The sequence below is a fragment of the Varanus komodoensis genome, unplaced genomic scaffold (assembly GCF_004798865.1).
Source record: "Varanus komodoensis strain SLA01 unplaced genomic scaffold, ASM479886v1 scaffold73, whole genome shotgun sequence".
NCBI lineage: Eukaryota > Metazoa > Chordata > Lepidosauria > Squamata > Varanidae > Varanus > Varanus komodoensis.
The window spans coordinates 1,779,689-1,793,474 of record NW_025336386.1 but is presented as its reverse complement, the minus strand read 5'-3'; the positions used below and the strand labels follow the sequence as shown (position 1 = coordinate 1,793,474).

General features: G+C 51.8%; 1 protein-coding gene across 1 annotated transcript in view; it reads left to right on the top strand.

Annotated features, from left to right (window-relative positions):
* The window catches only part of TBL3 (transducin beta like 3), a 28,680-nt gene extending 15,614 nt beyond the window's left edge, over positions 1–13,066 (top strand). Inside the window, exons 16-23 of the mRNA XM_044452522.1 lie at positions 2,201–2,431; positions 4,168–4,238; positions 5,373–5,529; positions 7,808–7,866; positions 8,872–8,975; positions 9,686–9,757; positions 11,371–11,529; positions 12,836–13,066. Of these exons, the coding sequence (XP_044308457.1) occupies positions 2,201–2,431; positions 4,168–4,238; positions 5,373–5,529; positions 7,808–7,866; positions 8,872–8,975; positions 9,686–9,757; positions 11,371–11,529; positions 12,836–12,951 (969 nt within the window). The 3' untranslated portion in view covers positions 12,952–13,066. The remainder of the gene's footprint in view (positions 1–2,200; positions 2,432–4,167; positions 4,239–5,372; positions 5,530–7,807; positions 7,867–8,871; positions 8,976–9,685; positions 9,758–11,370; positions 11,530–12,835) is intronic.
* The last annotated feature ends 720 nt before the right edge of the window (positions 13,067–13,786 follow it).

The window sequence follows — 13,786 nt, the reverse complement described above, 5'->3', positions numbered from 1 at the left end:
TACTTCTGCTTCATTGACTATGCTAAAGCCTTTGATTGTGTGGATCACAACAAACTGTGGCAAGGTCTTAAAGAGATGGGAGTACCTGACCATCTTATTTGTCTCTTGAGAAAGCTATATGCGAGTCAAGAAGCAACAGTGAGAACTGGACATGGAACCATTGATTGGTTCAAAATTGAGAAAGGAGTTTGGCAAGGCTGTATACTGTCGGCCTGCCTATTTAACTTATATGCAGAGCACATCATGAGAAAAGTGGGCCTAGATGAATCACCAGTTGGAATTAAGATTGCTGGGAGAAATATCAACAACCTCAGATATGCAGATGATACCACTCTCATGGCAGAAAGTGAGGAGGAACTAAAGAGCCTCTTGATGCAAGTGAAGGAGGAGAGCACAAAAGTTGACTTGAAACTCAACATTAAGAAAACTAAGATCATGGCATCTGGTCCTCTCACTTCCTGGCAAATAGATGGGGAAGAAATGGAGGTAGTGACAGATTTTATTTTCCTGGGCTCCAAGATCACCTCAGACGGGGACTGCAGCCAAGAAATTAAAAGATGCTTGCTCCTTGGGAGGAAAGCTATGGCAAATCTAGACAGCATACTAAAAAGCAGAGACATCATCCTGCCAACAAAAGTGCATATAGTCAAGGCTATAGTTTTCTCAGTTGCAATGTATGGCTGTGAAAGCTGGACCATAAGGAAGGCTGAGCGCAAAAGGATTGAGGCCTTTGAATTGTGGTGCTGGAGGAGACTTCTGCAAGTCCCTTGGACCGCAAGGCGATCAAACCGGTCAGTCCTAGAGGAGATCACCCTGACTGCTCTTTAGAAGGCCAGATCCTGAAGATGAAGCTCAAATACTTTGGCCACCTAATGAGAAGGAAGGACTTCCTGGAGAAGAGCCTGATGCTGGGAACAATGGAAGGCAAAAGGAGAAGGGGACGGCAGAGAATGAGGCGGCTGGATGGAGTCACTGAAGCAGTCGGAGTGAGCTTGAGTGGACTCTGGGGGGTGGTGGAGGACAGGAAGGCCTGGAGGAATGTTGTCCATGGGGTCGTGATGGGTCGGACACGACTTTGCCACTAACAACAAGCATGGAAGAGCGCCCCCCCCATGGTCATGAGTTCCATTGTTGTACAGCTCTAACAGTCAGGAAGTTCTTCCTGATATCTAACTGGAATTTGGCTTCCTGCAAGTTGAGCCTGTTATTCCATATCCTGCACTCTGGGATGATTGAAAAGAGATCCTGTCCTTCCCCTTTGTGACAGCCTTTCAGGTGCTTGTGGAGTGCTATCGTATCCCCGCTCAGTCTTCTCTTCTCGAGGCTAAACAGGCCCACTTCTTTCCATCTCTCCTCATAGGCTTTGTTTCCCGTCCCCAGATCATCCTCGTTGCCCTCCTCTGAACCCTTTCCAGCTTGTCTGCATCTTTCTTCAACTGTGGTGCCCAGAACTGTTCACAGGACTCCCGATGAGGCCTGGTTAGTCCTGAGTGAAGGGAATTAGGACTTCACTTGCTTGGGATGTGATCCTTCTAGTAATGCAGCCAAAGGGAGCATTTGCCCTTTTTGCAGCCACATCAGTTAGATAGTAATAGGCAGCAGGGATTGCTGGTTGTGGAGCAGATGTGTCATTTCCAAACTGGTGGTGATGCTTAGGGGGTCAAGTGCATGGCAGAGACTCACCCCTTCACCTCCCTTCTGCAGCCATGTTAAACCCCTGCTATGGAGAGCTTTGAACCACAGTTTGCACGTTCAGGTCACGGGAGAAAGTTTAAATCTTTCGTAATTTTTAAAATATTTTCAGGTAAAATGTTTATGATGAAAAGAGTACCCTGCTAGAATTGACACGCAGCGTTCACCATGGTTAGCCTTAAAACTGGTATAGCCACGGTGTGCACTATATAGTTCATCAGACAACGACAGAGGTTTCCTCGGTGCAAACCGGTGGCTTTAAGCAGTCATAAGAGGTCTTTATCCCTGTATTACAAAATGTAAAACAGCCCTCCCTGACAGAGGCCCTCCAGTTGTTTGGGACAACAGTTCCAGAGTCCCTGACCATTGGTGGACTGAGGGCCAAAACCTCTGAAGCAGACCAGTTTGGAGAGCCTGGAGTAGACCGACGATTTCTTTCGCTGCTTTCCTCTGCGGTGGCATACAAGAAAATGAAGGCACGTGACCCTTCTTGCCTATCTTTGTTTAGGATATTAACAGCGTAGCCGTTTCTCCGAATGACAAGCTGATCGCAACCGGGTCCCAGGACAGGACAGCCAAGCTGTGGACCTCCAATGGTTGTGTGCTGCTGGGAGTTTTCCAGGGACACAGACGAGGAATTTGGTGTGTGCAGTTCTCACCTGTGGACCAGGTCCTCGCCACGTCTTCAGCAGATGGTACTGTGAAAATATGGGACCTGCAGGATTTCAGCTGCCTGAAGGTAACCTTTGAAGTGATGGTAATGCCCAGTGTTTCCTCCTCGTTGGCCAGAAATCACGTTTGTGCTTTCTGCCCCGTAGTTCGGTTAGTGAATGCTTTGGTTGTGCCTCGGCACTGTTGGAGAGGTAAAGCTTGGCAAATGTATTCCGGGTTAGAAAATTCAGGGGTGGCCTCTAAGAGCACTGGGAGGTGTGCAGAGCAAAAATAGCATGCCAGCCAGAAACACCAGCTCCTCATCTTCTGTTTTTGAGCTTTTATCCGGATCTGTCCACAGGAATTGTCTGTGTTTCCCAGATGTCCCGACTGCTATGTGGTTTATTGTGCTTTTTTAAAAAAGTTAGACTCTTCTATAAGTCTGCAGGATTACATCATTTTAAACTATAAGTATAGGAAGGGTGGTTTTTCTGTATTTTGAGATACTGGCAGTATCCTCTTATAGTGAACTTAGGTGGTTAAGTGGCTGTCGGTTTGGAAGCAAAATGTGTCCTGCCCAAAACAAGGTGGTTGACTGGGAATCCCCTAGATACGTAGCCATATATTTATCTGAGAATTAGAAGGAAGATGCATGTTTTAAAAAACTGCTTAGAATGGCTTGAGAAACATCTCCAGGATACATAAATAGTGAGAGAAAAGTTGAGCAGTGTGAACGGGGATTGAAAATCAATTGTGAGTCTAATAGGTGACAACTCTTAGTTGATGGAAGAAGTGAAGCAGGCAGCAAAGAGTTAACTTCTCTAACATGAAAGGCAGAGCCAAAGTGGGAAGAAATAGCATTTACTGGACATGCTTCTCAGCGTTGCTTGTGGGTAGAACTCTTCTTCAGTTTGCTCTTTGTTTTCCTGCCAACCATTATTTCCAAGGCGGGGACCCCGGGGAGCTTGATGTCTTCATCACCCCAGGGTGCTGGGTCATGACGAGTCCTCTCTAAGCCCCGCTAGCCCTGCAGTGTGCTCTGCCCCTTTCCTTGGTTGCATCCATTGCCTAAAAAAACATAGAAAATAAAAGAAGGGACATGGATGCAAAATGAGTATGTGTGTCTGTATGTATTTATTTAAAAATTTTCCATTCATTAAAAATCTCATGATGGTCAAAAACTCCTTAGTGCCAGTACTTGATACTAAAACAATCAAAATACCAATTAACAGTTTAAAAACAGAGTAAATAAAAAGGTTTTGGCCTGGCGCTGAAATGAGTCAAGTGTTGGCACCAGGCACATCTGTCTGGGGAGTACGTGCCATAATTGGAGCGCTGGAACAGAGAAGCCCCCTCCTCCCCCAACAGCACTCCTAACCTCATTTAAGGAGGTCTCTCAGAGAAGGACTGCTGAGATGAGCTTAAGGTCCACACGGGCTCATGTGGAAGGTGACGTTCCCTTAGATAACCAGGCCCTAAACTGTTCAGGACTTTATATGCCACCATGAGCACCTAAGTGCCTTGGGCTCCACTGCCTGCTGACGGCCACCCCGCCTGTGCAGCTCCTTGTTACCATGCCGGGAGTGGGCCTCCTCCAGTGCCGCTGCCTTTCTGCTGCTCCTGCCAAGCCGTTCTGCGGGGCCTAGGGCTTTGCCCGGACCGGCTGCATTGTCCAAGTTCAGACACCGTGGAAGGCCCAGAGGTGGCTGCAAAGCGTCTTTGTGAACCCGGTTACACATGATCACAGGAAAGCTCACTTTTGCAGTTAGCCACACATCCTTTCCGCCCGTTTATGCTGGCTCCGCCTCTTGCTTCCTTTCCTAGACTTTTGAAGGTCATGATTCCTCTGTGTTGAAGGTTATCTTCGTGAGCCAAGGAGGACAGGTGCTTAGCAGGTATGTCAGAGGTGCAGAGTGATTTTGAGCCTGAGGGCCGAATTCGCTTAAAGCAGTTTATTTACTTACTCAATTTTATTTAAAGCTTTTCTAACCCGCCAACCACCGTCTTCGGATGGCGTACGTCTCCCAGTGACGTCTCTTCCTGGCCATAATTTTGGCAGAGGGATTTGAGGAAAAGCAGCACAGAGGCCAGAGAGCTGCCCAAGGGCCACTGCCGGGGAGCAGGGGGGCCCATGTAAGGCCCCCCATGGCCATCAGCCCTCGGGGCCGTGTGCTGCCTGCCCCGCCGAGGCCTTGGTGTGCCTTGGTGCCCCAGCTGCTGGGAAACACGGGTGGCGGCCCCCCTCGTGGTCCTGCCCTGGCTGCAGGCGTCTCAGGCGATGCATGGGCTGCCGGGTGAGCAGAATGCGGAGAGGTGCCCGCGTCTGATCCAGCAGGGCTTCTCCTTCGAGCGGGGGAGCCATCTAAGGGCTTGGCCTGCAGGCCTGAGGCCAGCACCCCAGAGTATGGTACATTTTGGAGTGGCATTTCCTTGGTGGGCGGCCTAGACATTTATCTCCTGTTGAGAAAAGTGTTATTCGCTAGTCGAAATAGGTGGAGTCTTTCTTAACACCTTACGTAACTTGAAACAGCGGTTTACACTCACTTGGTCTTCTGTAAGGCACAAGGGTGGATTATTTCTGCCTACTGCACCGCCCGCCCAACCGCCTGCCCTGACCATAATGATGGAAAGCAAGTAGCACTTCTTAGACATGTACAGAGCAAATCCGTTTTCTGTGTAATGTGGTCAGGTTTTACTGCCAACGAGGCAAGCTGCTTGGCTCCTGGCAGAGGTCTGTTCTCGGTTGGAGTGTTTGCACTCTGCTGCCCGAGGCGGTGTGTCATCCCGGCTCCAGGAGGCTGCCATGCAGCATCTTTCTTGCGGTCTCCTTGTGCTTGCCAGCATTCCCCACGCTGATGAACTCCAGATGTGTCGGACTACAACTTCGGTTGCGCTGCTGGGGGGCCCCAGGCTGGGGAAGTCTGTTGTAGCCCATCTGGGCATCAGCCATGTATGTGTTCTAGTTATGAATCCAGTGAATTAAATCCCAGGTCATTCTTACCTTGCCTCTTGTTGGCCTTCCCCCACAGTGACTCTGATGGTCTCCTGAAACTCTGGACGATGAAGAACTGTGAATGTGTGAAGACTTTAGACGGCCACTGTGACAAAGTGTGGGGCTTGCACGCCAACAAGAAAGACAACATGCTGGTGACGGGCGCCAGCGATTCCCGTGTCATGCTGTGGAAGGTACAGGACTCACAATTCCCTCTCCTAAAGGTCACATTGATAGCCTGGGGTGCTTGTGTCGTCTTCTTCTTTTTCATTTTTATCCTCTTCATTCTTTTTATCATTGCAAAGTCCTAGCGTGCTTAACAGCAGCGCAGTGCCCTTTCTGAGGACACAAATGGGCTTGGCGTTCCTTTGTCGCGGTAACAATTCTAATCTAATAAAAGGGTGCCATTTCTGAGCAAAGCCAGTCGCTCTTACTTGTCCATTTCTTCAGCAAGCAAAGTCCGTCAGTGGGTCACTTGTACCATCTCAGGCCCCCTTTGACGGCCATGTCATCAGAGTAGGTGCGGGGCATGTTCCCACGTGGCCTTTTTCGGGCCGGGGGTGCTCGAGGGGCTCTCCTGCACGCCCTCGGGGACCTCCTCCCCAGTAATTTAGAGGCCGTGCCACAGAACCAGAATCCAGAAGCAGTGGCTTTGCGCCGTGTCCACCGGAGCAGCACTGCCCCTGCTGGTCAGGGTCTGCAGCAGAGGCAGTCGCTTCCCCGGCCTGATGCCACATGCTTGAACCGGGGGTTCAGCCTTGGGGCCTCCCTGGGCAGGGGCCCTCTGTGCGCCCCTCGCTTGTCACCTGACAGATGAGTCGAGTCCCCAGCCACTTTGGGAAGGACCATGGCAGAGCTGGAATTGTGCCGGGGAAAGTGGCCCTGCAGCCCAGGTGCTTTCCCGTTGATGCAGCCCTTTGCGCCCCGCTGTCGGGATCGCAGGCTTGCCTGCCTTGCATGCTGGCCGTGGCTCCCTGGGCTGCCCTCTCTGCGTTCCTCGGTCGGGAAGACACTGCGCACAGTCCAGCTTCTGGGCGCGGAGGGACTCATGATTGCTTCACGCTGGTCCTGACTCTGGGCCGGCAGAGCCTCGCGTTCCCGCTGGGGGATTGCTAGCTTGGCTCAAGCTGACTTCCCTGAGGCCAAGCCTCTGCTGGGTGGAGCGTGGCTCCACCACTAAGTCGGAGGGAGCAACTCTGCAGAGCCCACCCGCCTGCCACGCGAGCTGCGTCGTGAAGGTCATCAGCATTTAAGCCAGACACGCTGACCTGGAAGGAGTTCGGTCACAGGACACAGTGGGATGTTGCGGACATCCTCCGTTTCCTTCTGGAGGGTTTGGAGGAAGATCCGAGATCGGCCGCGCTCAAGAGGCAAGCAACCGCGTCAGGCACAGCGCTCGCCTAGGCACCCGGCGCCCGCCCCTCCTTTCCTGCGAGTCAGACAGTTCCTGCAGAGCGCGACCAGGGCAGGGCGGTCCGAGAGCAGTCCTGAGGTCACCACTTTGAAACCACTCTGCAGAATCCCTCTGAGCATTCTTACCTGGAAGGTGACCTTCCTCGTAGTCAGGTAGGGTTAGGGTTAGGGTATTCTCTGCACATTTCCTATGCACAGGGTGCTCTGCTCGTTCCTGCAGGCTGAGGGGCTTTTGAGGCCTGACCTAGGTTCATGCTGGCGGTGAGACTAGATTTCACGGTGGCTGTGCCGTCGCCCAGTTTCTGCCCAGATGCTTCTCGTGCAGAGGAAGGGCCTTGGCGCAAGCCAGCCACGCTCAGAGCGCATCGTGACGCACAGAGGCACCTTTTGCTGCTCGGCAGTGGGAGTGGGAAGGCCAAGCCCCGGCAGAGTCTCGGCAGTGTCCGCAGCCTCCAGCTTCTACTGCCAGGGGCTCTGCATCCGTAGCTGCACTGCAGAAAGAGGCACCCGGGGTCTCCACTTCGCTGGCTTTCTCCTTCTGCTATGAAACTGACCTGCTGGTTTCCCACAGGCTTCCTTTGGACGTTAGATCCCGCGACAGGCCTTGTGCTCATGGCCCTCGCTGCCTGCTCTTCTCCTTCATATCTGCCCTACTCCCTTGCCAGCTGGGAGCAGAATGCTGGGCGTGTCTGAAGGGATGCTGTGGGCAATGCGGTGTGTCGTGGGGCGCTGCAGTTCGCTTCGCACACACACATGGGGAAGCTTTTCTTGTAGACGTGGTGTTTGGTCAAATAATGATTCTTCACTCAGCATGAGCTGCAAGATGGGGTGCCAAACGGATGGTGGATTTGCACAGAGCAATATAAGTGCACATCAGTAGCTGTCGGGAGGGGTGGGTGGCACCAGAGGCACGACATGGTGTCCTGGGCCTGGCTGCTGATTGGCTCCACAGGAACAAGCTGGGTCCTAGACAGGCCTGGCGTGGTCCTGTTGCACAGCTGCAGCCCTGCCATGCGGCCGCCCTTCCCTTTGTGCCTCTGTGTTCTTGTACGTTAACAGGACGTCACCAGAACCGAGCTGGAAGAGCAGCAAGCAAAGCAGGAGGAGCAGCTCCTGAGGTGAGTGGCCTCCGTGCACGAACAGGAGAGCCGGTGCAGTGAGTGCCCTTGGTGCGGGATGCTGGCTGGGGCTGATGGGGGTTGCAGTTGAGCACAGCTGCAGGGTACCCACTTGTGGAAGGCTGGGCTTGAGGCCAGGGCTCAGCTCCTAACACAAGCGTGAGGCTCGGTGCGGGCAGCTGCTCAGCCAAGCCTCCTCGTTTCTAGCGATACGCTGCCGCCTTCTGCAAGGTGCCCACGGTGGCTGGCTGGTCCCTCTGCCGTGTCGTCATCACCACAGCCCTGGGCAGTGAGCCTTGTGAGACCAAGAGCCAGTGGCCGGACCAAAGCCGCCCGGTGAACCTTGCGGCAGAGTCTCTTCAGGCCAGTCCGCTGATCATGAGGCCACACTGGTCCCCTCACCTGTCTCCCACATGGGGCGGGGAGGCGGCCCCTTGCACCTTCATGTGCTCCTTGAAAGAAAGGCGGGATTGGCACAACACGTATTTAATATATTTGGATCAGCTGGTTACAGAAACTTTAGTCCATCTATGATACGAGATTAAATTAAAGTTAGATCAGTTTTCATATGGGTAAAATAGGTCTGAAGCAACAACCTTTTTAGATTTACTTGGTCTTGGAAGAGGCATCCATCCTATATATTTCATTTGTTAAACATACATTCCTATGTCTGTGTGCGAAGATTGGAGACGTCCTTACAACTCCTTAGGAGGCGTCCCCCCTCATTAAGTCAGCCGGGCAATCAGTTGGCCAGGCATAGTAGCCACCAGTAAGTGGGAGTGCTGTCAGTGTTGTGGGTGAGTTTCTTGCTGCATAGCTCCTTCCACTGTTTTGCCCACCTGTGACTGGGCCTTGGGCATTGCATCAGCCGGGAGCTCTTCGCCGATGCTCTGCAGCAAGTGACTACATTTGCTGGTTTCATGGTGGCCTGTTCTGCAGTCCCAAGAACCAGAAACTCCTGTTGAATGCCAGTGCCATCTGTTGATGCTCAGTTTGTGTTTTCAGAGAGCAGGAGCTGTCCAACTTGCTGCACGAGAAGCGCTATCTGGAAGCACTGGCCTCAGCCATTTCCTTAGACCGGCCTCACACGGTGCTGACCGTTGTGAAGGGTAAGATCTTGCTGAGAAAGGAGATTCCCTTTAGTCTTCGCTGAGTCTTGAAGAAATCCGTCCCGTCCTGCTCTGTGGCTTGCAACTTTACCCTGCAACAATTATTACACATGAATAAATTCAAAGCGAGCGCCAAGTATCCTTTTGGTGCTAGGCAAAGCTGTTTTATCCTCCCAGGTCTTTAATGTTGGATTTTTGGAAATGCCATTATTTTATTTTGCATTATCTTGTTTTTCTAAACCACCCTGAAAACTTTTCTGAAAAATGATATATAATTTTTTAAAAGAAAGTGATTGTGTGCCTAGAATTGTACCCTCTGTCACAATTAACCATTCGCTGAATGTGCCTGATTTAATTTGGTTGGGTAGAAAAATGGCATTTTTGCAAGTTGACTTGAGCACACGATGCTTCAGAATTCCCCCACCCAGCTCAGTGGTGAGCACCTCTTAGCAGTATTTCCTGCTTTTGGAGAGAAAGATGTAAGCATGTGAGGGAGCGGAAGGCCTGCTTGACCAATTGCAGAATGCTCATGCAGCGGTAACGGCTCCGTGTTCAGCTAGGCTTGCTCCTTCGGGAGCGTGCAGGAGCTCCGCTGCCTTTGGCCAGCCCTGCCCTTGCAGCACGTTTCCCCAAGACTCCAGCATCTTTGACTCCCCTTCATGTTTCCTCCATGAACTTCACATTGACTGGCTGTTTTGTATCTCTCTTAGGCATTCTTAAGGAGACCGGTGGAAAAGAGGACTTGGAAAAGAGCATTAAGAAGCTGAGGAAGGACCAGAAGGGTTAGCTGGCATCTTGAGCAGATAGCCTCTAAAAGTGTGCCAGGGGTTGCATCAGGGGCCCAAACTAGATATGATACCAGGGGCACACGTTGCAGTGGAAAACAGCAGCAGGGGAGCTGCCCATTTGGGCAAAAGGCAGATGAGAGCAGTGGCTTCCAACCCCATCCTGCTCCCATCATGCGGATCACTTCCCTGCCTGTGGGGAGGGGTGCGGGCCACTGGGGGCACCTCTCAGCCCAGCTTTGGGGGGATTATGGACGATTATGATGTGAGACATTTGGAAGCCCTGTTCCCAGGAGAATGCTGCCCTGCGGGTTGTAATCCTTGTTCGTTCCAGTAGCTCAAATACGATGCAAACTGCACCGGGCGCCTTGACAAAAAGGCAGTGTGTGAGTGCAACACACGATGGAATAACTGAGCTGGAAAGAGCCCGAGCGGAGAGTTCATGCCATCAACCCTCTGCTCACGTTGCTTCTGTGCGGATTCTTCCTAATTCTTCCTGGTGTTGCCCAAAGCTTTCCTGTTTCACTTGTGATGCTGGAACTGTGGTTTGTTTAAGGGTTTAGAGTGTTTCTTCCCCACATGGGCATTAGGATGGGATCATGGCAAGCTGCCATTATCCATCCGTATGAAAAAGACTTGTTCTGATTGCCAAGAGGAGTAATGTTGCATCTTGGCCCAGCATTCTGTCTTCCGAAAAGGCTAGCCAGTGCTGTGGAGATGTTTGGAGATGGCGTCCATGGCCTGTACTTTTCTTGTCTACATCTGGAGCTTTCCATAGAAATGTCATAGACCAACTAGATCGCTTACATTTCTGGGTTTTGGGGCCCAGTACTAACAACCTTTTGGCTGCTTTTATCTGTGATGAAAAGCATCCCAGGTTTGCTGGCTCACAAGAAAGGGTCTAATTGAAAAAAAATATTTTCAAAGTTCAGGGTTATACTGGGGTTTTGTAAACGTCTGGATCCTGTTGATCCCTAAAACAATTGGCAAACAAGTAAGAAACAACTCTTTTGGACAAACTGTTGTGTGTTTTCATACTGTATGTTTCTTCCTCAAAAGACATGGATTCAAACAGTTCTGATTTATCTAGAAACTTGAACAGTAACTGAAATATTGAATGGCATTTTGCAGGGTTGCTTTGACTTCCTGGCCTGTTAGGTGCATTTTGAAAGCCTTCTCAGTCATTCAGCTGAGGGCAGAGTTAACCTCGAAAGATGGAGAGTGTTCACAGTGATTTGGGGCTAAATTTGGCAGGTGGGAGAAGACTAGCATGAAAGGTTTAAGGGGTGGTTTGGGTTGTTTAGCACTTCCAGGAATAATGTGATCCTGAATGCCAGCTGAGGGGTTCAAGGGCCACCAGGCTTTTTGTGGGGGGCTGGGGGGGGCTGGCAGGCTGACACAGCTGCCCTAAGGGTTACCAGTGCACCCTGTCTAACCGTGCCGCCTTATCCGGGGCAGCCCAGTGGTTTCCCTTTTCCTTTCCTCGGATGACACAGGCAAGCTGTGTGCCCAAATCTGTCAGGCCTTCCTGGGTGACCATAAGCGCACAGAGAGTTGAGCACTGGCCTGTAACTTGCACTCGTTCACTCCTAGTGTGTCTTCTCCTCTAGAGGCCTTGCTGAGGTTTTCTGTGACTTGGAACACAAACTCACGGAACTGCCATGAGGCTCAGGCAGTTATTGGGACCCTCCTCAGGCATGAAACCCCCGAGTCGCTCTTGGAGTACGAGGGCATCAAAGCAGCTGTGGAGTCCCTCCTGCCTTACACAGGTAGGTGACCTTTTCTGCAACCTTCACAGGGTTCCCCAGCCTCATCCTGCTCATTTTGTGTTTTTTATACTCCATCTTTCTTGCAAGGAACTCCGGGCAGGATTCATGGTTCTTCCTTCCCTCCCTCCCCAATAAAAGCTTGAGAGGGATGGATCCGGGGCGCTCCACAGAGCTTCGCAGCTGAGGGCTCCGGTGTGGGCATGTACAGCCACCATGAGACAGAAATAGGCCGATGCTGCAGCACCCTCTCCTTGAAGGTGAAGATCTAAGGGCTTTCAGTGGACCCCTTTTTACCACTTGGCTGCTCAGGCCAGGGCCTCCTGCCTCCACTGAGGGCAGACTCGTTTGAAGGAAGGGGAATCCTTTCCCCTGGCAGCAGGTCAGGGCCTTTTTCTTGCTGTGCCAGAGGAAGGCGAATCCCCAGACATGGGCAGGAAGAGTAATTGCAAAACTCAGGTCCATGGAAGATCTGAAACTTCCCCCTGCATTGTAATCATTAGGGAATGGCAGTCACTTACTCTCTTGCCTTTGGAAACTAAAGGTTCTCCCCATTACTCCATGCACACCTCTTCATCTGTTTTCTCCCCCTTTACTGCAGCTGTGGTTTTTAACCTACTTGCTTTAGGGAATTACAGAATCATAGAATAGTAGAGCTGGAAGGAGCCATGAAGGTCATTGGGTCCAACCCCCTGCTGTGGCAGGACACCAATTTATACCATCCCACTCAGATGGCCATCCAGCCTCTTTTTGAATGCCTCCAGTATGGGAGAGCCACCACCTCTCTGGGCAGCCGGTTCCACTGCCGAATTGCTCTGACAGTGAGGCAGCTTTTCCTGATGTCCAGCCTGAATCTGGGTTGCCGCAACTTGACTTGATTATTCTGTGTCCTGCACTGTGGCATCAGCAAGAAGAGATCTTGACCTTCCTCTTTGTGACAGCCTTTGAGGTACTTACAGAGGGATCTCATGTCCCCCCTCCGTCTTCTCTTCTCAAGGCTGAACATGCCCAGTTCCCTCAGTCTCTCCTCACAGGGCAGTGTTTCCAAACCCTGGATCATTTTTGTTGCCCTCCTCTGGACTCTTCTATTTTTTCTGCATCTTTCTTAAATCTTGGTGCCCAGAACTGGACACATATTCTAGGTGAGGTCTGACTAGTGAGGAGTAGAGGGGAACTACTGGAGCCGGGGGTCAGACTGGATGCCCTGGAGGCTCCTCCTGACGTGCTCCATTTCTGTGTTTCTAAATAAATAACAAGGCATGCCTCCCTTGCCTGTGGGACTCTCGTTCCTGGGTTTTTCTCTTTGCAGAACGACACTTCCAGAGGCTGGGCCGGTTACTGCAGGCCTCCATGTTCCTTGATTTCATGTGGCAAAGCATGAGGCTTCCTGATGGGTCCAAATGGGAAGAAGAGATGGACACGTGACCGAAGCCAGAAGGCAGGGCTGGGCAAGGTGGAAGAGCACCCCTTTCCACATGAACGCAGGCTGGCGTTCTTGCTAGCAGCATACCTTTAAATAAATGTTTTGATTTTATAAAAATGCACGCTTCTTACCTCGTAGAGAGACGTCTAGCACATGTCCCCCCACTTTTAAGGAGTTGTGATTAGCACAGTTTTCAGGGGGAGCAAATGCCCTTCTGACCTCCAGGCTGGCCTGTGTAAGAGCAAGTGGAAGACATTTATGGCAGCCTTCCCCAACCCGGTACCCTCTGGATGGGTTGGGCTGCAACTTCCAGCATGTTGGCTAGGAATGATGGGATTTGCAGTCCATTTGAAGGGCCTCTGGCTGGGGAAGGCTATCCTGCTTTCTCATTGGGAAACCCGGACCATTTCCAGGGGTTTCCCAAGCAAGCTCTTCTCCAGAAGCTCAGCTCAGGAGGAAGCTCCCTCTGGAAGGATGGGGGAGACCTCTGCCCCGGCCACCACAGGCAGATGAGCAGAGCTCTGCAGCCCCACCGTGACACCCTGGGGGCGGGAGTGCCCAGCCGCGAGGTGGAGCAGGCAACTGACTCAGGAGGAGAGGGCTAGCTGTGACTGAGCTGGTGCTGGCCATGCGTGGGGAGGGGGACGCTCCAGGGAATCTGAAGAGCTGAGGCCATTGGCCTTGTTGAGAGCTGCGGGGGGCTGTGAATGAGGCACCCCCAGCTCTTTGCAAGTCAAGCCAAGCTAGAGGAAGGGTCACCAGGAAGCTCCTGCTCACTGGTGTCCCCTCCCCATTCCTGGGTGGGGAGAGGCAGGTTAGAGGTCTGCACCCCGGGCT